At 43.7% G+C, this 24,569-nt stretch overlaps 1 protein-coding gene across 7 annotated transcripts in view; it reads right to left on the reverse strand.

The window, feature by feature from the left end:
- Positions 1 to 24,569, reverse strand: part of LOC135393825 (regulating synaptic membrane exocytosis protein 2-like) — an 80,999-nt gene that overhangs the window by 31,348 nt on the left and 25,082 nt on the right. For 6 of the 7 annotated variants that reach the window (XM_064624113.1, XM_064624112.1, XM_064624111.1 and 3 more), the window contains exons 2-3: positions 8,225 to 9,117; positions 363 to 586 (exon numbers count right to left, since the gene is read on the reverse strand). In XM_064624113.1, coding sequence (XP_064480183.1) covers positions 363 to 586; positions 8,225 to 9,117 — 1,117 coding nt within the window. Of the gene's footprint in view, positions 1 to 362; positions 587 to 2,436; positions 2,511 to 8,224; positions 9,118 to 24,569 lie in introns of all 7 variants that reach the window. The other variant, XM_064624114.1, reaches the window with a different exon arrangement.

The following is a 24,569-nucleotide window of genomic DNA, read 5'->3' on the forward strand; positions in this document are numbered from 1 at the left end:
GGGCCACGCCCGGACGTTTTCAGTACGGAGTTCCTCTACCAGCTTTTCTGCATTTATATCCCGTTATCAGACATTTCAATCGTACTGCAAGCTACTGTTGTCCCTAGCGTAGTCATTCGCGCATCATTCCCACATGACGCTAATCTAGATTCGCACCTGCACTTGTAATTGGCGACGTTGTTTGGCTAGATATACCTTTGTTGCAACAGGTGTCTCGTGCGGTCAACACAACATTACTTTCCCGACAAGTTGGTACCATTCAGACATAGAAATGAATTCGAGAGAGATGACTGTCGTCCCCATTGACCTAGTGGAAGAAATTCACGTAGCGCACGTATACAGTTTTTTTTTTTTTCTACTACCTTATAGTGGTTATTTTCCTCGTTGAGAGTGGCACTACTACTGGTATCGATGCCAGAGTCTTTGGTGAGCGCGTCGTGAGCCCAGTAGAACGGATCGGGCCGAGATCCGTTCTCGCGGTTGAAGCGCACCGTTTTCTTTTGGGATCCGCCCGGTACTCGGTCTTCGCGCCGATCGCAACGCGGGCCAACTGATGGACCCGGCCTGGAGCGCCACTGATTGTCACCTGAAACCACGTTCTCGTTGTGAGCGCTAAACAACAAACGTTATTTAGAGAGACGGAGCTCACCAAATATATATATATGAGAAGCGTATGTGTGCTGATACCTGCTTTCTCAGAGACAGCTTGACGAGAAACCGCTGAATGTTCCTGTTGCTTTTGTCACGGCGAATGTGAAAGTAACGATGTAATGGCACAGAACCATTTTTCGCTGATTTCAGCTTTATTTTTTGCAACATCATAGTTTCTGCGACCAACAGAATTGATAAATTTATACCACGACCTACTAGATTATAGCGACCACGTCATAATCGGCAAACCCAATGGGGAGCCCGTCCGCACGATCCGCTAGCGGCGCTGCTCATCGGCCCGCGAGATCTACGTTATCATTGGACGATGGAAATTTGAATTTTGAACGCGCAGAAGCGGACGTACGACAGAATGGCATAAATGCAGGCTAGCTGGTGGATAAATTCCATGATAGGCAAGCCTGAGCGATGGGCAAGACACGTAAACAAGCCTTCGTGTTTGTGTTTGTTTACGTGTCTTGCCCATCGCTCAGGCTTGCCTATCACGGACGTACGACTAGCGTAGCAGACGACAGCAACATCTATGAAAACACGTAGGATGATGATGATGATGATGATAATCAACTTTAGAAAGAAGCTTGTGGGTCATCCACCGCTTGTACAAAAATACTAAGGTAAGCTAAAGTAGAAAGTGTTGCAGAAATTCAGGAAGCAATAACCGTGCCGATGAGCAGCGCCACCGCTAGCTTCCAAATGCGGCGCTGGGAAGGGTTGCCTATGACATGGTCGTTATAATCTAGTAGGTCGTGCTAAATACTTGTTCGGGCTCATCAAAACGCAGGATGGGAAATACGTTGTCCTCCAGGAATGCAGAAACACAAGCAGACATCCCGCAAATCACGGGATGTTTCTCATTTTGTTCTTTAGTTCTATTTTGCTCCATTTCCCAGCTGTCTCATGAACAAACAAGGGGGGGAGGAAAGGATGAATAATTGTATTTTGGAATTTTTCGTAATCTGATCAGATTGAGCTACCAAATGATGGAATCTGCAAATGAAACTTCTGCGGACTAATGTTTCTTTTCCAGTACTCAGCCGAAGAGGGGACATCGCTTTCCATTTTTTGTTGCCGACAGAAATGACTAATGTTTCCGCGTATCTTAATGCATTTAGTGACTCGAAATCTAACGTTTCCGTGCCTGTTCAGAAATTGAGTAGAAGTTGTGTGAAATGTAAAGAAAAGAAAAATAATCGCGACAAATTGCGGAACGTCAAACTTTCTACCGCAGAATAGCTTTCGAGATATTGATGCTGTATCGATAGGCAATTTAGATGCTGATTGTGTAGTGCGCTAAGATATGAACTGAGTAATGCTTTACCACTTGTTTACTCCATGTCTAGTTATACTTCTGGTAACTTAGCAAATTTGCTTCTCTTCTGCAACAGCAACAACAACAACAAAAAGGAATGTACTCTATTACTTTCGTTTGATCGTGAGCTCCCTCTGTGATGTAATTACCGAAATATAATAATCACTACACAATCGTGTACGATATAGCTGGTAGAACGTTGTCTGCCAATCGAAAACGACATTAGTAGGAAGAGATAAGCTAGCATTCGCTGAGCAAGCACACATCACCGAAAAATTCAGTTCCATATAGAGTTAGAAAAAAAAAGTACAAACAATAGCTCTATGACACCGTGCGCAGTTTTTTTAGTGTGATACAGAACAAGCGGTTACCAAATGTCACGTGCAAGAAAAAAAAAAAAACAATGACAAGAGGGAGAGCGGGATGAAGAAAGCAGAGAGCATTCGCTGGGTGCTCACCGCTAGAAATTTTTTCATTTTGGCGTCTAGAATTTCTTCCCTCTTCCACGTGCGACTGAACACTTCTGCCTCGCCTGTTGACAAGTCGCACTTTAGACGCCATGTTAGGCATATTATGTTAATCAGTAGAGATCCGCCATTTATGTGCATGCAAATATCGCATCATGTGGAATACGCTAGGGCTTGTGTTGCAGAGCATGGAACAAAATCCAGTTGTGCGTTACAAGTCATTTTTCACTGAAAGGCCTTGAGGTGGGGCCACTTGAAAGGCCTTCATGGATAAACGGAAGTGCATCTATGACAACGCTTTGGCAAGACTTTTCCCCGTTTTAACTCAAATTCACATCCTTTCTTTTTTCATGCACATATAAGTCGAATCTCTCCTGATCTGTACTTGGAAAAAGACCATTAACAACAAATGTTAACATTTCACATAGAGCCACTACACATAGTAAGTAAGACACTGCATGTGGCTGCATTGATTCGTCGCATGGACAAAACACACGAAACTCCTCTGACTTGAGAAATGAGAACACTGCTTCCTGGACAATAAACCAGCATCCTGGATGCTCCAGCCGCTTGCTTTCTGTGCAAGGCGAGTGCAGTGCACTGACACTAAAATATACAGCGATCATTCAAACACCGATATGAAACTGTCTCAAGGAAGCATCGTCGGCTTGTGAAGTGAAGGAAACAAACAATGGATATATAGTTGTTCCGACAAAGCGCAGCCGACTACTCTAGAGCATTTAAAGCAGACACCTTAGGGGTTGGGAGACTAATAAAGAACTCGGAAAAGAAGCGATGGGGATAGAGAGAGATAATAGAGGGGATGAAATAGACGGTCAACAACTAGACTGTTTTTTTGTCGTGACATGTCACGCTGTCAGTCAAATTTTAGCAAACCTTTAGAGGAGATGATGCGTTTATTCCCTCTTTTACACAGTTAGCGGTTACGTGAAGCATATGCGTCTTTTTTAATCTGTACTCAAGAAGTATCCGACACTTGTATAGCAAATTAACCTTTTCAGCGTTATATTATTATCAGGAGCAGTGGTTATACTTTGCTAAGATTTGGTATGCAAAAAAAAAAAAAAAAAAGGAAAAGAAAGAACTGATGAAAATATAAGACAAGAATGGATGGCCTCAGCTTCCCGAAAACGTGAAACGCAAAGTGACACTCTAGACCAACGTATCAGTCCCTACACGTTTCAGAATCAGTCATGCACCTAATAGAGTGTTTTAGTTGCAGCGTACGCAAGGAAATACCGTGCTCACACTGCGCACGCGCCAGACGCAAAACCACGTTTGCGCACAGCTATTTCCTTGTGTATGCAAAGCGACTGCGTACGCAGTATTAGGACTCTCTATTCTTCACCAGTGACAACCTCAAAGGCCGTCCGCAGCGGAGAGCACGCAATGATATCCAGCCGTTACGGAAAACCTCAAAGCACCGTTCACCTTCTCCCGTTACCTATCCCCGTGTTCCCTTCCCATCCCAACGCCCCTTCCCTTTCAGTTGGCCAGCGCGAGCAAGCCCCCGTTGACCAGCGCGCGTCCTTGGAGCACGTTCCAAGGCTAAAAATAGCCGCACAGCCAAGTCCTCACTCGGCGAGCGTGCACCAAAATACCGCTGCCTCCCTCTCGTCCGCCTCATCGATCGAAACCTCCTTCCTCGCTCTTCCTCCTCCTCCTCCTCCTCCCTTACGTATAACTATACTAATATTAAGGGAAACAGCCACACATGGCCTAGCTGTGATACTCTTCCTTTCGTTCTCCTCCTTTCTTCCTTTTTTTTCCCCTTCAAATTCGTTGTCGTCTGCGACCTTGGTGTGTTTACGAAAATGGCGCATCTTTTCTGGCCCGATGATACCCGTCGCTTTCGAGATGTTTCTTGCGACGCGGGTATTTCGTTCTTCGCAAAAGGACCCTCTCGCCCGTCTGGCCTCCAGTTTTAGGAAGGCGCAGTGCTGCATTAGCTGCTACTGCGTAGCTGTTAAGTGTCAGTGCGCTCTTGCGTAGCTGCGTGCGCGCAGCGTCTCGGTGGTTCCGAGTCCTTCGGTTGGTTGGTTGGTTGGTTGGTGCGCGGTGAGCAAATAACAGCTAAGGTCCTGCGACGGTGTTTACAATGTCAAGGTTTAGCAAGGTGGGTAGTTCTAGGATAAGTGCAGAATAATTTTTTTTGTTGGAGGCAAATAAGTACGTGGCTATTTCTCTCAGTCTGTTTGCTTTACGCACTCCCAGAAAGTAATCTTAGTCATTTCGGGGCGCAGACTGTGCAGTGCCACAACTGTTAGCCCCTTTCGGGAATTTCGGGAGTCTATGCAAAGATGGGAGGGGGGGCAATTTACGGGGCTGGGGTGTAAATTGTAGGGTCAGGGACCCAAAATGGGGAGTACTCGCAATCTAGGAGACTAGAAAATGTAATTGCTCCACAATTTACAGTGAACCCTCGTTATTATGACCATGGTCGTTCCCGAAAATGTTGGTCATAATGCGGAATTGTCATATTAACGGGGGTGATTTACAGGGGTTTCACAGCATTGTTCCCCAAGAGTATGGTCGTAAAGCGCGTATGTCAGATTATCGGGGGTCATATTAACGAGGGTTCACTGTACTCATTTTCTGCCTAGCGTGAATGACAAACGGGTATATTTCACGCAAAACAGCCTCTCTTGCTTTCCATACCTTGAGGGTAGAAACTTTGAGGACGCGAACTTAGAAGGGAGCCCAAATCAAGTGTCAGGAGTGCGAAACTTTCCTGTTAACGCTCTGCGGTTCCGCTACGATTCAAGGCATGAGAAGTAAACAAACTTCATCTTTACACCTGAGTAGCGCGCATTTATATCTGAAAATATAAGCCGCGTCCTTCAATCCCACGCAACTGCAGAGCTGCCACCTCCAAGTTCCACGTTCCTACGTCGATTATTCATCAAAAAGCAGCACATTCAAAAAAGTACCAGTCAGTCACATATTCCTCATCTACGTACTCGTCATCGTGGACGGTGCTGCAATCTCCGCAAATTTATCGTCTTCAAACACATTACTACGCTTCGCACAGTTTCCCTCTTTTACTCTTTCGGCTCACACCTTCTCTCTTACGATGATACATCTTTCGCCACATAAAATGCGCATCGATCACCGCGTATTTATATCAAACTTCAAAGCCAGCGACGTTCATTTTTGAGCGCAATTCACTGCAAGGGTCTGCCGTGTCACTAACAGAAAGTAAAAAAAAAAGAAAAACTAATGAAGACGAGACAAGAAGAGGGGTGGGAAGCAAGAAGGTTGCAGAGGAAAAAAAAAATGAGAGAGAGGCATAGGTGGCGCTGTCGCCTTCGGAAATCGATAGCGTTGCAACCCTCGCTGGCGATGGAAGCCGGAGCTACTGAAAGGGCGCTCCTGTCTTGGATATGCCATAGAATTTCGCTCACGGAGTGTCGCTATAATTTGGATACCTGCGACGATTCTAGAGACCATCACTGGATGCACGACTGATGCGTCAAAAAGCTAGCGTGTTGTTTTTATCAATTCAAAAGCTGTGCCGGCCCTACCAACGAGGTGTCTCCGAGCTCCTTTTTTTCTTCTTCTTTTCGTTTTTTTTACACACTTTCAGACCGGAATATTGATGAGGTACCAATTTTAATTACAATGGGACTTAGGCACGTGCTGCAAGTGCGTGCGCTACGTTGGTGTTTGAGCCGTCCCTTCAGCACCTAGTTTGTCTTTTGTTATTTCTCTTTTCTTATTCTTTTTTCTTTTTTTAGGGAATAGCAAGCCGGCGTGCTGTATGGCTGACCTTTCCCTTTCCTTTTTTTTCTCTTTTCTGTCAATAAATCCCCCCCCCCCACTCCCGAATACCAAACTACTCATTACTATACACGAGTAGAAGTACGGTCTCTGCTCGAAATATAGACGACCTGAGCTCCTACGTCATAGATTACGTTTCGCCGCCGCGCAAAGCATGCGGATGGGCATTATCAGCTTTATCAGCCGGCGCATTTTTTCGCGCTTCTTGCCAACGACACCTACATGCAGAAGGCCCGCTTATTACCTCATCTCGCTACGTGGACATATAAAGTCAGAATTCGTCCGCTACTGCTGCGATTCCCCGTTCTGCGAATTCAAGAACTCGCAAATGATTGCACCCTATCACTTCGAACCTGCAGACAAAATCTGCAACACGCTTTTGAGAAAGATAGGGGACTGTTTTGCGCTTTCGTTTAAAGTTTTCCCCCAATTAGTACACGGGGACGTTCAATCACTACTCGCAGACGACGGCGGCGATTCGTCGCCATGGCTACGACCGCTGAAAGCACGTTCGTGATTGGCTACGGCCATTGAAAACACGGTCCGGATTGGCTGACTCTTAGTTGTTACGTCACGTCGACGAGTGAGCAGGCTTTCTCTACCTAGGTAGTGTCGTTCTTGCCCGTCACAGCAAAATATAACCTCGAACCGGCCTTCTCGTGACGTCACATGTTTGTGAACAGAGGGTCGTCCATTGGCGGCTCTGGATTCGAAGCTTTTGCTTCAAGACACTTTAGTCGGATTTTCGAACTATGGAAATAGGACATGTCGGCATCGTTGTGATGAGAACCTCCCTGTACGCTATCCTAGGAGGTCAGTTGTGTGCGCATCTCGCCATTTTTCCTCTCTGCCCTATTGCCGGCTCGTGAGTGGACAGATACTTCGTCACGTGGTCTCTCTAACCTTTACCCTCTCCCTTGCGCAGAGACAAACTGTCGTAGCTTATTGGTGGACTGTTGTTCGTCAAACAGCGCAGTTCGCATACTCGAACAATTCCTGTAAAGCTAGCTGCACTGCAGCGTGAGTCTTATTGCGGCGAAACCTCTTCTTAAAATGCGCAGGGAATTGCAAAAATATGCTTTCTTTTCTAAATAGCATTTCCCTTCCTTCCTTTGTCTGCGTTGTAGTTAACCTCTTCTTTTTCTTTTTTTTTTTTTTTTTTTTTTTTTGTAAACACAAACCGCTGGTAGTTCGAAAAATCTATGGTTTGCCTGGGCAATTCGAATACATTCTTTTCACGCCCTTCGCCGCTGCCTCTCGCGAAACACTTCACCATAAATTGGCGATAAAAGCGTGATAAATTGGGCAAAAGTTGTTTAGCGCGGCAGAGCCCCTCAATCACCCAACCGCCGCCGTCGGCGTCGCGGTACAAACTGCTATCGTCTGCTCATTGGCGCGGCATCCCCGTGATTTTATACCCTCGGTCGTTATCCACGTGTTTGTGTAACCTTGGAACACGCATACTAATGGCAGGCAAATAAATACATCCTGGTCCTGTTCCCAGTTTCTCACTGTAGCGTCCCTGTAGAAGGGAGCATGACCGATATGGACAATGCCTTTTCGCCACCATGAGACAGTTTCATAGGAAAGGAGGGTTTCTCAAGCACTGCTGCCGCTCGAGTAAAGTAAAATAACGTTGAGTACGTGCTAAATACATGTTCCGAGAATATGTGTTCATTTTTGACAATATAGCTCACAACGAGCTTAGCCATGTCACAGGTTAGAGAAATTAACCTCGTTAGATATCGGCGAGTCGGCGTATCCAGCTATTTCAAGTTGTCCTTGTACGTTGCATACGACAGAGCCTGTAACATTACTGGCGTTCTTAAGCACCTATATCAATTCCCAGGCCAATGCAAAAAAAAAAAAAAAGAGTGTCAACAGCAAAACGTTAAAAGTATTCACTGAAAGTTAGAGCATGAGACATTTTTCTTTGATGTGGCGTGAAGCATGACTGAAAGAAGAGGCATGACCTGACCTTTCTCGCTGACGCTTTCGCTCTCAATCTCCTGTTCCTCACAACTGGAGCAGTCAGGCGTGGACCGAATCTCATCGTCAGACGAACTGAGTGACCTCTGGCGAAGCTTCTTGCCCCTCTTGTGCCGATGCGGCTTGGGCGGAGGAGGCCGCACGCACTCAGACTGGTCCGAACTCAGTGAGTCGTTCCTCACCACCGACTCCACTTTCCGTCGTCCACTCCCTCCCCTGCTACGACTACCGTCCCCCGGATCCAGATGATGAACTTTCGTCGTCCCACCACCACTCCACCGCCTGTCATCGAGCCGCGACGGGGAAGGCTCCCTGGACCGATGGTGAGACACTGCCGACGACTGTGACTGCTGGGACACGCGAGATCCCAGCTCTTCTTGTTGGTCAGACACGGATCTTCGCCTTCGGTCCTGGTACAACTGAGGTTCCTGAGAGTACTGCCGCCGGAGTTCTCTTCCTTGTAGGCTTCCCATGCGCTGAAGAGAACCTCCTCGAACAAGGGGTGGAAGGTTTGGGCCACCTCCTTGCGAGGAGTAGTTGTCTTTCTCGGCTGAGTGGGCACGTTCCAGCCTGGGTCTGTTGCCGTCGGGCGGTAAGAGTTGGGACCCGTGAATCCACTGCCCCGTCTTGATGAGCAGCTCCTGTTTCTTCCTGCACAGGATGCAGACCCAAATGACCTTGTTTGAGCGTAAGGTCACCTTTCCGCCGCATCTGGCACAGCAGCGGACGTTGCAGTAGTTGCAGATGTGACCGATGCCGTCGGCGAATTTGGTCTTGAGGCAAATCTGGCAGGTCGCCTCCAGTTCGGCTCCCAACTTGCGCTGTTCCTCGTTCCGTTTTCCAATGGCCGTCTCTAGGAGCTTTACCTCGTCTTGTTTTTTCCTGAAATTGAGTAAAAGAATCATATCAGAAATTCAGTTCGTCCAGCAACAAGGATTCATGGAAATGCTCGGCGCAACACAGACACGGACAATGCGACAGAGACCACTATCCGTCTGTGTCGTATCCTTCACGTTTATGTTAGAAAGCAAGATTAAGGCCACTTGGAACGTGGCATGTTAACTCACTGTCTACACAAAGTGTTTTACCATTGCAGCTTAGCAGGCTAAGTACGAGTACAAGACATCATGAAATTCCTGACAAATAGTTCTTGTTTCGCTGCATTTTTCCTATTTTACAGACCTCTATATTACCCCAACCAAAATCGCTGCATAGCTAACATCAGTATAGCCTCTTCTGTACTAGCTTTTTTTTTTTTCATAAATACGCCTATCTCTAACCTTTGCGAGTGCTTTCTATTTGTATCTGTGACTCTAAAACGAATGCAATTAACCAATTCGAATATTTTGCTCAACTACACGTTATTTCATCCTCGTTAACATTAAGATAGAGGTGATCATCCTTTGGCGCTTCAAGCAACCATTCCATCATTGTTCCCCAGCAAGAATTATCCGAACTTATTCATTTGGTTACGATCAACTAGAAATCTGAATTGTCCCATAGTTCACGTCGATTCCACTCACATACAATTAATTCATTACATCACATTCATCTGTGTTCTGCTTCCTTATGAAGCTCTCCTATTATTACATGGATGTCCCCCCGTGTTTTTTTCTTTTTACTCCCCCATTATAATGTCGGCAGGCATGACGAAAGAGCAAGTGCCCTTTAAGAACAAATTCCTTAATCTGTGCGACACGCTGTGGCATGCAGAGCACGCTGGAGCACGTTTTTCATGTCACGGGAAAGAAAAACGGAGAAGGGCAAATCTTTAGCAGCCCTGTTAGCGTACACGGCTTCAATAAAGGCTTGGGCGTAAACGGCTCTTCGTAATAATTATTCTACAAACGTTGTCACGCTTTTACTAGCTTTTATTGGCAACGCGCGTTTTATTTTACGAGATGCCCGGCCATTCTCATTATTTACTAGCTGGACCGTGCTTCGGTATGTATTCGCATCGACGGATCTCGCCTTCTTTGTCTTTGTCTCCTTTTTATAGAAAATCGAAGAAAGCTGACGCAATGGGTATTGGCCACAACGAGGACTCTTCAAATGAATTGGACGGAAAAGACACTGACAAAAAAGAAGTAAGTTAGATGGCTTCAGCAACGCGCGGGCTGGCAATCAGGACGCAAAAATGGTGGTCGAATTCCGAGTTAAAAAAAAAAAGTCAGATTATGTGTACGACAGAGCAAAAGATGGAATACAAACTAACCAACCATGGCAAGAAATGCTGACCACGAAAACTTAAAACAAGAAGGAATTTCACATTGCCACGTGTTTACATACTGTTCCACATTAATGTTTACACATAGACGTTTCTTTTTTTACCTTGTTTGTTTTCAAAAGCACTTTTCGCACCACTTTGTCATTGCTCTCCCGTTTAAGATGTACACTCTGATCTGAGAAAGCAATTGAGTAATTTTAGTCCTTTTGCACTGCCAAGAACCATTAGTCCCTTTCGAGACTATGTTTACGCGACGTATTATCCGAAGTTTATGTGACGTTTAGGGACTGTTTGCAGTGCTTGAGAGTAAATTTTAGGCTCACGTAACTCAAATTGGATATGAATTGGCGATGAAACTCCCCATTCATCATCTCGCAATAAAGTTGTTGTTGCACCAAGGGAACAGAAGCTGTAATTTTCCCCCAATTTACTTTGTGTTTTTTTTTTCTTTTTTTTACATACAGTGTACGCTGCAAGGAATCTGGAATTATGAAGTTAATGTGATATCCACTTGGAGGTGCCTTCCAAGAAGAAGATACCAAAAAAGCTTCGCAAAATTCGTTCGTGTTTTTATTTTCATCAAAAACATCGAATTCGAAACCAACTGCCAGCTTCCGGTTGAAACGGCCCTTTCCCGCTACGCCTCTTCCGGTGACATCGTTGGTATTGCAGGCGCGATTCCAAAGCGCTGAGCTGACGGCGTCGCCGGGCTGGATGCAATCCGATGCCGCGCTGCTGGAGCGCGCAGCTGGCTTCATAATCCGATTAAATTCATTTTCTAATGTTTGAAAACGAAATATTCCGGTTACACGTATTTCAGGCACCTACAGTTCCGATCGCACCTTCAGTTCATCTGCGTTTTTTTTTTCTTCTCCGGACAGCACCTTCAAAGCTTTCTTAATTTCTTCACCGTTTTTCATGGCTTAGAGAGTAGAAGTATGATGGTGATAAGAAAAAGAAAGAAATGTGGAAGTCACTCGCAACTCCAGTGACCCTACTTTGTAATATATAAGAAAAATGAGAATGTCATTCTTACACCCTCTGGCAGATTGCTCGGTAGAAATAGGCCGCGCAGCTTTCTTTTTTTTTTTTTTTTTTCACTGTGGTGAAAAAAGAAAAAGCTTCGGTGTAACCGCATGTTGCTCGGGTGAGGTCGCGCGTCCTTGGCCGACTTCACAGAAAACTGTGCCAGCATTTGCCTTACCGCGTTAGAGGAACACTCAGAGAAAACGCGCCTGGACTGCACAGCCGAGTGATTGAGTCATTGTTGAGTGATTGAGCTGTTTCGCGCAACAACAACAAGCAGCTGATAACGATGACATTGGGTGTTTCGTAGTAATTAAGAGTCCCGCCAATCGCGACCGCGCTTCGGCTGTCGTAGCCGCCATGAGCCGCATGGTCAGCCATTGATAGCACGGTAGATAGCCTGTCTTTGTAATCGTCTGCGGCAATTGACACGTGACGTTATATGTCACGTGCGAAAGAGTGAGAGGAGGCATTACCAGCATACCTTCTTTATCTAGGTGCGTTAGTCCACGTTTGTGTGGCGACCACGACCTACTAGATTATAACGACCATGTCATAATCAGCAGCCCCTATGAGGAGTCCGTCCGCAGGATCCGCTACTCATCGGCCCGCGAGATCTACATCATGATTGGACAATGGAAATTTGAATTCTGAACGCGCAGAAGCGAACATACGACTACCGTAATACGTGAGGCCGACAACGGCAAGCCCTATCGCCATCACCACCACTACGACTACCGTAGCAGACGACAGCAACAGCTCCTATGACAACGCGTAGAATGATGATGATGATAATCACCTTTAGAAAGAAGCAACTCTCGTAGGACATCCACCGCTTGTACAAAAATACTAAGGTAAGCTGAAGTACAAAGTATTGTAGAAGTTGAGGAGCGCAATAACTGGGATGATGAGAAGCGCCACCGCTACCTTCCATGAATGCGGCGCTGAGAAGGGGTGCCTATGACACGGTCGTTACAATCTAGTAGGTCGTGGTGGCGACACGTGCACGTGAGAGGGACTGCGCATAGTTACGACTTCCCTGGCACACGGAGCTGCAACGGCGCTTACCTCCTCGCCTCCACATTGCTACCATCCTCGCTCGGGATTGTAGAGCATGTGTTACGTCTTGAAAACGACTGATCGCGTCATTGTGGGAGCCCCTTATGCCATTTTATAACTGTTACTTAGAGAATTTACAGTCAACTATCGATTTATGAACCCTCGATTTCCGAATTCCCGGTCGCTTTATGAACGGTGCCCTCTGGGACAAGATACTTCCGCTTCCTCATTCAAACTATTTAGGAATGATTTTCCCAGGAACGCTAACCGTTCATAAATCGAGGGTTGACTGCATGTTGGTTTTACAAAGTTTGTAGGTTTTATAAATCGAGGGTTGACTGCATGTTGTTTTTCTAAATTTTGTGTAGGTTTTATAAACCGAGGGTTGACTGCATGTGGTTTTTACAAAGTTTGTGTAGGTTTTATAAATCGAGGGTTGACTGCGTGTGGTTTTTATAAAGTTGGTGTAGGTTTTATAAATCGAGGGTTGACTGCATGTGGTTTTACAAAGTTGGTGTAGGTTTTATAAATCGAGGGTTGACTGCATGTGGTTTTTACAAAGTTGGTGTAGGTTTTATAAATCGAGGGTTGACTGCATGTTGGTTTTACAAAATTTGTGTAGGTTTTATAAATCGAGGGTTGACTGGATGTTGTTTTTACAAAGTTGGTGTAGGTTTTATAAATCGAGGGTTGACTGCATGTTAGTTTATACAAAGTTTGTGTAGGTTTTATAAATCGAGGGTTGACTGCATGTGGTTTTTACAAAGTTTGTGTAGGTTTTATAAATCGAGGATTGACTGCATGTGGTTTTTACAAAGTTGGTGCAGGTTTTATAAATCGAGGGTTGACTGCATGTGGTTTTTACAAAGTTTGTGTAGGTTTTATAAATCGAGGGTTGACTGCATGTTGGTTTTACAAAGTTGGTGTAGGTTTTATAAATCGAGGGTTGACTGCATGTGGTTTTTACAAAGTTGGTGTAGATTTTATAAATCGAGGGTTGACTGCATGTGGTTTTTACAAAGTTGGTGTAGGTTTTATAAATCGAGGGTTGACTGCATGTTGGTTTTACAAAGTTTGTGTAGGTTTTATAAATTGAGGGTTGACTGCATGTGGTTTTTACAAAGTTTGTGTAGGTTTTATAAATCGAGGGTTGACTGCATGTTGGTTTTACAAAGTTGCTGTAGGTTTTATAAATCGAGGGTTGACTGCATGTGGTTTTTACAAAGTTTGTGTAGGTTTTATAAATCGAGGGTTGACTGCATGTGGTTTTTACAAAGTTGGTGTAGGTTTTATAAATCGAGGGTTGACTGCATGTTACTTTATACAGAGTTTGTGTAGGTTTTATAAATCGAGGGTTGACTGCATGTTGGTTTTACAAAGTTGGTGTAGGTTTTATAAATCGAGGGTTGACTGCATGTGGTTTTTACAAAGTTGGTGTAGGTTTTATAAATCGAGGGTTGACTGCATGTTAGTTTATACAAAGTTTGTAGGTTTTATAAATCGAGGGTTGACTGCATGTTGGTTTTACAAAGTTGGTGTAGGTTTTATAAATCGAGGGTTGACTGCATGTGGTTTATACAAAGTTGGTGTAGTTTTATAAATCGAGGGTTGACTGCATGTTAGTTTATACAAAGTTTGTGTAGGTTTCATAAATCGAGGGTTGACTGCATGATGGTTTTACAAAGTTGGTGTAGGTTTTATAAATCGAGGGTTGACTCCATGTGGTTTTTACAAAGTTGGTGTAGGTTTTATAAATCGACGGTTGACTGCATGTTGGTTTTACAAAGTTGGTGTAGGTTTTATAAATCGAGGGTTGACTGCATGTTGGTTTTACAAAGTTTGTGTAGGTTTTATAAATCGAGGGTTGACTGCATGTGGTTTTTACAAAGTTGGTGTAGGTTTTATAGATCGAGGGTTGACTGCATGTTGGTTTTACAAAGTTGGTGTAGGTTTTATAAATCGAGGGTTGACTGCATGTTGGTTTATACAAAGTTTGTGTAGGTTTTATAAATCGAGGGTTGACTGTATGTTAGTTTATACAAAGTTTGTGTAGGTTTTATAAATCGAGGGTTGACTTCATGTGGTTTTTACAAAGTTGGTGTAGGTTTTATAAATCGAGGGTTGACTGCATGTGGTTTTTACAAAGTTTGTGTAGGTTTTATAAATGGAGCGTTGACTGCATGTTAGTTTATACAAAGTTTGTGTAGGTTTTATAAATCGAGGGTTGACTGCATGTTAGTTTATACAAAGTTTGTGTAGGTTTTATAAATCGAGGGTTGACTGTATGTTAGTTTATACAAAGTTTGTGTAGGTTTTATAAATCGAGGGTTGACTCCATGTGGTTTTTACAAAGTTGGTGTAGGTTTTATAAATCGAGGGTTGACTGCATGTGGTTTTTACAAAGTTGGTGTAGGTTTTATAAATCGAGGGTTGACTTCATGTGGTTTTTACAAAGTTGGTGTAGGTTTTATAAATCGAGGGTTGACTCCATGTGGTTTTTACAAAGTTGGTGTAGGTTTTATAAATCGACGGTTGACTGCATGTTGGTTTTACAAAGTTGGTGTAGGTTTTATAAATCGAGGGTTGACTGCATGTTGGTTTTACAAAATTTGTGTAGGTTTTATAAATCGAGGGTTGACTGCATGTTGGTTTTACAAAGTTGGTGTAGGTTTTATAAATCGAGGGTTGACTGCATGTGGTTTTTACAAAGTTGGTGTAGGTTTTATAAATCGAGGGTTGACTGCATGTTGGTTTTACAAAGTTTGTAGGTTTTATAAATCGAGGGTTGACTGCATGTTGTTTTTATAAATTTTGTGTAGGTTTTAATCCCACACATACCTTTTATTTATCACTCCGTTTTAACCTGGACAATTCATTCGCTCTCTACCACTTTTTGGCACTACAGCCTCAGCTGGCCATAAAACCTGCAACTCACCATCGAAAGCAGTATCGCTCGCGAAAGACACAGTGATTCGGGGATCGCGACCTGACGAACAAAAATGTTCGTCTCTCCCGTTTGAATTTCTAATTATCGTGCTGCTACGCTATGTTCACGAATGTCGAGCGAGGGATAATAAAATTAGACACCCGAACATCGCGATCCATTTTGAAATGTCACAGGCACAGCCAGAAAAGCCATCCCCTTAAAAAAAGAAAGAAGCCAAAAAGAATCCAGTAGAAGCCTTCCAAACATTTCTCTTCCAAATTTCCGCTTCCGAAGAAATACGCAATTCTGACTTTACAAAAGAGGGGGGAGGCACACATTTATGATATACCAGTATCAGTCTGAAAAGCGGGTTGTTTACGTGTACCGAGTTCCTATATGAAGGCAAGAATAGGTCATATTTTACTGTGTCTGAGCGGAACGTTAAAATATATCGCATATGGAGCGGCCTCTTTTAGCATTCCAACTGCTATGCAAGAGACAAAAACATGGGAGAGCAGAAAGAGAAAGGTCCCCTACGTGATCCCTTATTTCCAGTTTACTTGGAAATCGAATGAAGCGTATTTGTCATTTTAGAAAAAGGATATTTATTTGTTTGCGAATAGAGACTGCACCGCTACGAGCTGACATTATACAACACATCGTTCTTTGCGTACAGCGGAATATGTAGTGACCACGCTAGCATATACTTGCCTTCGTGCTCACTGCCCGAGCTACATATTGTGGTCGGTCGTAATCATGCAGGATTGCGTTTTGCACATTAATCGTATTACTTCTTGTCTGTACACGTGAACAATTCCTTAAATTCGGAGCCCTGCAGAGGGTACGTTATTTTAAAAGAAAATAGTGCTAAGGCTATTCGTTTCGCATTCGTCATGCGTATTTCAGAAAGTACCTACTTATTGAGAAGTGTGCGACGAGTAATGCGGGAAAACCACAAAGCAACAACATTTCAACAGCAGAGTAAATTCCATTCTAGAATTTTCCTCGAAGGTGTTGTTCAATTAACACGCGTCAATGTATGGCACCGTCCCAATGTTACGAACATGAAATCTACCTCACGCTATACTGAAACGGATATCTCACCAACATACCTGAATCAGCTCTACATCGTGGAGCGTGAGGGCGCCCCCTTTAAATCCGGTACAAACACTACGTATCCTATATAGGCCCAGGAACCGCACAACACAGGACAGACTAAACGAGATCTAAACAATATGTAGTCCCTACGGGAAGTGCCTAAAAAAAACGCGAGGCGAACAGGTGTAAACGTAAGTCGAGTAACGCACACGCAAGTTTTCCTGAAGTGCGCATGTGCAAGCAGATTCGCCTCCAGCTGGCCGTTGCGCGTCCCGGGAATTGTATTTTATTCGTTTGTCCCGAAACGCGTTGTGCCAGAAGTGAGACGCCGCACTCTTCGCAGTTTGTGTTTGTTGCGTCGCTATATGGAAGTAGGATATGAGCGACAGCGGCAGTTATACGCGTAAGTCAGGTGCCCGGTAATCACTGATGGTGCGTACTTCAAATGCAGTAACGAGTTTTTTTTTTGTTTTTTTTTATTTCATGTTAGCGCCGCGAAGCAACTGTGGCTATGAGCGGCGTACAGACGTGTACAGATGGAGAGAGGACAGCAGGAAGGAGTGGGGGACAGGGGCAAACGTCAGAAGGAACTGTGCCGACATTCGTCTGGGAAGTCTTCGGAAAGCCCAGGGAAAACCACAGACAACACAGCCGGTGACAGGATTCGAACCCGTGTCCCCTCCCAGTCTCGGCGTGAAAGGCGGTCATCTTAACCACTGTGCCACGGGAGCTGGCGCATAGTAAAGTATAAAGTAGTAAGAAATGTACTTGAGGTACTTAAGTACCCTCAAATACGACTAGCTGTTTTCATCCCACGCCTTTTAGCTCTTTACGGAGACTAATAAGGACATATATACGTAAGTTGAAATGCAACCTCTCAGACAAACTACGCACGGACGCAATATGCACGAGCAAGCAACGCGAAAGAGCACGTTGGGGCGTGCCAACTTATCGGCTCCGGTAGGGCTGCGAACTGTGTGAAATAGGCCGAAGCGCAGTGCTGTGAACACCAGAATGAACACCGAGGTGGCGGACAGGATGCGGCGCCGGCTGTCGTGCGGTGAGCTAGCAGAGAGGGTACCTTCAAGTACTTCAATGGAAACTACAGCAAAATATACTTTAAATAAAGTAGACGGAATTATTCAGCAGAGTTGCCTGAAATAAAGTAAATAGACTTTAAGTACTACGAGTACTTCAAGTACTGCCCATCACTGTATGTAACGAATTGTTTTCTGTGTATACTGTAAGATCGCAATACACGGAATGAATGAGGTGTTCGCGGAGAAGTAAAGCGTCGAGTTTTGTGTAATTTCCTTTTCTTTCCCTTTCTTTCTCTTTCTTAATAACGCGTCCTAGAGTAGCCAGTCCCGAGTGGCTCGAGACTAACATCTCCATTTTTTTTTCTTTTAAAAATCAATCAATCAAGTAAAGCAGCGCTCTACAGATACACGTCTCCTCCTACACGAATATGACCAACTGCCACTAAGAAAAAAGTAAAGCCAAAACGAAAACAAAAGGAAACAAGAAGCATATGAGCTAACAAAAGATTTTTCTTCTTATAATCACTGTAGTGGAATAGTGGAACAGAACTTTGCATTCGCAGCGTGCCAAAAAGAAAGTTTCGGTATCTCTAATGTGAAAGGTCTTATTGCAGCATATTTATAATGTATCGGCTAACATTCTTGAGGCATACCAGTTTCTGTGACTTAATTTAATGAAGGTTAACTATTGTGCTTTCGTTAGCTAGCATTGTAGTTTCTCTTTCACCTCATTTTACGTTATACAAGGTAGATCATTCCTTGAAGAGTGGTCTTGAACAACTGTGACGACATACCTCCACTACAATTTCGAGCGCCTCAGTACATTTTATAATTTTATTATTATTATTTTATATTATTTGCACTCGAGAGATAAGTGTTGTATGTGCCCTGTTGTATTCTGTACGTTACATTTTATTAATTAACGTTAAACGTTGATATTTTAATGCGGCACAAGCACAAAGCACAACCTTCGTCTTTTTATATATCCGCCCTTTCGAGAGATCCATAAATGGCATCGTTTCTGCCCCAACCGAAGCCCGACAGAGAGAGAGAGAGAAAAATGTAGGACTCGTCCCATTTGTGGCGCCGAAGCACTGTCCACAAAAGTAATCTCCAAAGTTTCCCTTCTGACAAAAGAAAATCCCTGTCGTAAAAATTCAAAATGATCTGTCCAACTGGAGCATCTTAAGATTCAATGAATGCGAAACTCGTTTGCATCTAAGTATAGGAGTGGGCTGTATCAAGTTTTCTGAATTGGCCCTGTTACGATGGCAGGCCTATATGCACGCCAGCATTAAAAGCAAATACTGGGCCAGACTGGGTTTAGATGTAAGCTTCGAGCGAGAGACAAGTGATTCGCTTTTGGGGACAACGACGTTTTTCTTGGTTTCGTTCGAGTTAAAGGACTAAAAAGTGATAGTAATTTGCGTAAAACGTAAGAGCGGCTTTTCTTATAGGATAGGGACAACATTTAACTGCGTACAATGTAGAGAAGTACACACGCATTATTCGTTGCGGTTATTATCACACCGCCAATTTTCGCGAAAGCTTTCCCTTGTGAAAATAAATTTGGCCTGTCTATTGACGCTGTTTGGACATTTTTTTTTTGTTGCCACTTTTGCTTTTCTTTTTTACGTTGCCTTTTTATAGACAATTGTACAAATAATGTCTAAACACAGGGGGTTTAGACACCTTTTTTTTTCCCATATGTCCAAACCACTCTTCCAAAGGACGTCTATAGACGTTCTTTGAAAATTCCTTTTCTCCACATTTAGTAGACAATAGGAAATATAAATCTAAAAGACACTTTATTCGAAATAAAAAAAAAGAAAAGAAGATCGTCTTATCTTTTTTTTTTTCTTTTTTCATTTCAGCAAACCCAATCAAATCGAAATTTGAGCGTCCGATGACCGCGGAGGAAGGTGATTTGATGCTATTCATTTATTGCTGACAAAAATTGTGTTTGTACTGTTGCTGTGTTCGGCAGAACATACGAAGGCTGAAGAAGTTTGACAACTTGTGTTGCTCACTGCTCCCGATAATTAGAATTAAGAGCCGGTCTAAGCGTGTGACTTTTTCTTTGACTAATTTGTGTCGGTAAATTGAGTGTAAGAAAGCAGTAGAATAATAATTGAGATCGGGACTAACCTCTCCATATTATTCTTTCATATCCAATCCAATAATTGAGGAATAGAACGCATTCATTTCATTCAGTACTGGACTCATACATCAGGTGAACCCTCACGGTTTTTTGTTTTCTTTTTTTAATGCCTCTTCGTCATCTTGAGGTTGTTTTTACTTTTTCCTTGTTTTGCCTCTTGGTCATCTCGAGGTTGGTTTTTCTACTTTCTTTTCTATTCACGAGTTCTGGAGCTCTGAAATAGCCTGACCCGGTGGTGGTGGTGGTGATGATGATGATGATGAAAGGGCTCGCCGACCTGATATCTCAATATATCAATCAATCAATAGAACGCAAAATTTACATTGGTGCAATCTCCGGCAAAGTACGTCAAAAGGGTAAAGGACAAAAGAACAGAAGCTATTACAGGTCCACATTAGGCTCTTTTACGATGTTCATATGCTTGCTTTTACGTATTATTCCCCAAATACTCGGACAACCAATTATCTTGAACACCCACAGTCCACGCGAACAAGGAAGGCTGTGGGCACCCATGAATTGGCTTATGTCAGTAGGGACCCGTGTTTTCGGTTTTTATTTTGAGCGAATACGGCGTATGTTTTTCGGTGTTTATTGATTTTCACGAAATCGGCGTTTTCCGATGATTTTCCTGAAGTGTACATGGTTTACCCGGCAGTTATCGGCGAATAGAAATCAGTGTAATTTCCGTACGACGTTCATTCAACATGGCGTTGTTCGCTGCGGTGGCATTTTACGGCTAACTAAAAAGTAAACGGACATTTTTCACAACAACAACAACGACAATAAATGACGAAGTGATGATGACATGGGATGTTTCCCCGTGGTAGCCACAGGACCCTACCCCACTTCACAGTGGTTAATATGAGAGGATGAATTATGGTGAGAGTGAAGGCGACGACGGGTCAGAGTTCTGTTTAGAGCTCTTCGACCATCGTACTTCTGTATGGTTTTCTGATCTGACCTTGCTGGGCATATGCAGCAATTTATCTCTGTCATCGTTCCTGGAATGTCCCTCTGTATTCGGTGTTTTTCGGTTAAAACCGGAAACGCGGAACCCTACTTATATGCAGAGCAGCAGTGACGGGGGTGCAAGAGGGGCAGCTGCCCTGGGCGCCGAACGGCAATCCCTGTCAGGTTGGTTGGACGGTATAAAGTAGGAATGAAGGGAACTTGAGTTTACGGTCTAGGCAGTGCAATTAGACGTTTTCCTTTCTTTGTTTACAAGGTTTCAAACGGCAGTGAGAAAGGCCCCGTCCCGGGCGCAAACTAATAATAATAATTTGGTGTTTACGTCGCGAGACAACTGAGATCATGAGCGACGCCACAGCGGTCGGTCTGTGGATTGCTTTTGCCCACCTGAGGGTTCTTTAACGTGCGATGAAAGCTCATCACACGGCACCCCGTATTTAACGTCCCTCGCGGAAGACGGCGTGCCTAAGCAACTTGTACCCTGCCACCAAGTTGCTGGCGTCCTCGGCCGGGTTCGAACACGCTACCAACTGAGCCACCGAGGCCGGTGGGCGCAAACCCGCCTCGCTACGTCTCTGCTTATATGACTGCTTTACATTTGACTTCGTTGCCTCGTTAACACTAACTTGAAATCCTCCGCTAGCTCTATAGCAAAAAAATGCGGCTCAAGTCGAAATCATTGCTGTCACATGCACAGCGTCAGACTCAAATATCCGTGGAACGGGAGAGAACATCATTGAATAAAGCGCAGAAACAAACACGAACTGAATTTTCACATCGGAACCGAACTTCGAGGAACTCGAATCAACCGAATACAGGGGGGGGGGGGATATGTTTATTAAGAAAAAAAAGAAAGGAAAGGTTAGCCAGGCAAAGAGCCGGCTTGCTATTCCGAAAAAAAGGAAAAAGGGGGAAGGGGAAAACGAAAAAGAAAAGGAAGGAGAAAGAAAAAACAAAAAGGGAATCAAAAAAGAAAAGGAAGGAAAAAGAATACAGCTAAGGCACAGCGCTATCCTTCAACCTCAACTATTACAGCAGCCAAAGACTAATCACGGGTAATTTACTTAGTTTTCTTTCTAAGTTATTATTGACTAGAAGTGTTGCTGGTTTTGAGCCTTCGTGTTGTGTTGTTTACGTGTCTTGCCCATCGCTCAGGTTTGTCCATCATGATCCACCAGCTAGCCCGCATCTACGCCATTCTATCTAAGTTGCAGTTATAGCGAACTTGGCAAAATAGTGATTGTGTTACGGCTGTAGTCATCAAGGGAAATCAACTTTACTACACAGTTACCGTTAAAGAAAGCCACCGAAGAAAAGAAACCGAAGGCCAAAGCAACGTAACTATCAAGGGCTTGTACTGTGCAACCCCAATGACGTCACAGTAAGTAACTGTTTCGTGTATCCTCAGTAACAAGTATCCTCAGTAAGCTTCCATTAATTGCTGTATACCGAATACAACGACGAAACGGATGCATGGCTAAATTGGTATTACCCGAGTAACTTAATTACAGTTGCAGTTACTTTCACTAGCAATGTTAACTAGTTACAATTTATTTTTTCCAGAAAAGCAACTCGTTACCTAGACTATAGTTCTTGAAAAAGAAACTAATTAAAGTTGCATGTTGATTGTAATTTTGTTACTATACCAAAGATCGCATACATGCGCTTTTTTTTTTTTCCAACCATCTGTGGTGATTAAACACGCCAATCAACGTCAACATCGTCACAACGAAGTAGTTATTGCTTTCCAATCCCATGTGACGGACTGTTTACGCATAAGTGCAATACATTTTTTGACATATTACTACTATTTTGATTTCCCTACACGATTACGTACAGGATAACCCCGTTCCGTTGCTCCACATAGCAGGAGCAGTTTTAAACGAAATCTAGACTGTTAAAACTGAGCTTCACCACATCACACGTTCGTTAGGAAACTATCGTTCCGAACGACATTGTTCTCTCCCCTTATTTGTTGAGGATGCATGGGGTGGGTCCGCCTTTTTCGGACACTTTGCATTTTGCATAGTATTGTCCCAAAGAGGCGTGTATATACTTCCCGTTCTCAAAAAGCATGAACGATAGGGCGGGGTTTATGCGACGAAGTTGTGTTTTGACAGTACGGAGTAGTTCTTTGATTCCCTCAAAATGCCCGGAAAATAGAGTCTCCCCGATGCAGTAACATCCAAAGAAGAAAACGTGGCATTTTTTTCGAAAAAAAAAACAACAACTCTGAACACGCGAGGGAAAAAAGAAAACCACTTAGCATAAAGAGGAGAGGCCACGTACTCGATGGAAGTCTATGGAACCCGCTCAATGAGGAGCAGATCAGGAGGACTGAGTGAAGAGCACAATCTGTACCACCGCTTACGAGAAACATTACGCGTGCAGCATGGCTCTCTAGAGATTAATAATGGGCTGTGCGGAGACGCGGGCAGAGTACAATGCACCACAGAGAATTCCGCTGGGTCCAAGGAACACGCATTGGGAAGAAGAAATACGTTGCCTTTTTCCATTGTGAATAAGATCAGCTATATACCGGTCGATAGCTTTCCTTTCTTTTCTCTTTCTCTCTCTCTGTGTGACTCAAGTGAAGAAACATTTCGTTGCCTTTTGCACCCCACACAAGCGTCTAATTGATATGATACCGCATATTGAAACCTGTCCCCTTTCACAATGGTACGAGTAGCCGCGGAGGTAAACTCTTTTTTTTTTTTTCGACGGTTTTGACTGACATTTTGTGTTTTATCTCACCTCATTTTACCTCTTTATATATTGTTTAGTAGATGGGGGGATATTTGTATTAAGAAAAAAAAAGGAAGGAAAGGTTAGCCAGGCAAAGAGACGGCTTGCTATTCCACGAAAAAGGAGAAAGAAAAACAAAACCGGAAAAGCAAACAAAGAAAAAGAAGGAAAGGAAAGAAAGAAGAAAAGGGACACTATAACAACGTCACATGCAGTTCATGAGTGCTGAGGCTCTGAGGAAACTGATCAGAGCGGCTGTGACAGCCCACTGTTTGGGGTGCAGGACGGTGCCAAAGAGAGTACATGGGTGGAGTATGTTTATTATGAAAAAAAAAGGAGGGAAAGATTAGCATGCGCTACGGCGGCTTGCAATTCCCAGCAAAGAAAGAAAACAAAATGAAAAACTAACAAAGGAGGAAAACAAACAAACAAAGAAGGAAAACAAACAAAAAGAAAAACAACCACGAAATTGATCACAGTTCACCCAGAAGGCCACAGATCCGCAGGAACTGAACAAGTGCCTTTGTCACCGGTTACATGGTACATGGTTATGTATCTGTGTATGTGTTATGTATCTTGCATCGTGCATAGCCCTCATCTCCTTCTTAGCAGCAACAGGGCCTCCTGCGTGAACTCTCAACATTCATCTTCATCATCACTCGCCATCTTCTCCCCCTCAAGCAATGGAATAGGGTGCTGTCTCATCCCACTACATCATCATTACTTTGTTGTTCTCGTTGTTGTTGTTGTACATAGCATACACAAGGGTGTTCATTTTTACCCGTGGCAGATTTTTTTTTTATAAAAAGCTATGAGAGCAGCATAGATGTTGTTTTCGCTGTTCAGTTACACGGCCAGGCGGACATCCTCTGGAAGAGAGTACGTAACAACAAGATGACTATAGTTACCTAAAAATTCATCAACTATTTAATTAGGGTATTTCGGGCGAATGCGAGATAGCAGAATCGGAGATAATCCTCGTTGAAAGCCACTCTATCTTCTCAAAATCCTGAAACGAGCACGTGACGTGAAATATCCACTGCCCAATTTCGCTATGCAAATGAACCGAAACCAAAACGGCGC

This window comes from Ornithodoros turicata, chromosome 5 (assembly GCF_037126465.1).
Source record: "Ornithodoros turicata isolate Travis chromosome 5, ASM3712646v1, whole genome shotgun sequence".
Taxonomy (NCBI): Eukaryota; Metazoa; Arthropoda; class Arachnida; order Ixodida; family Argasidae; genus Ornithodoros; species Ornithodoros turicata.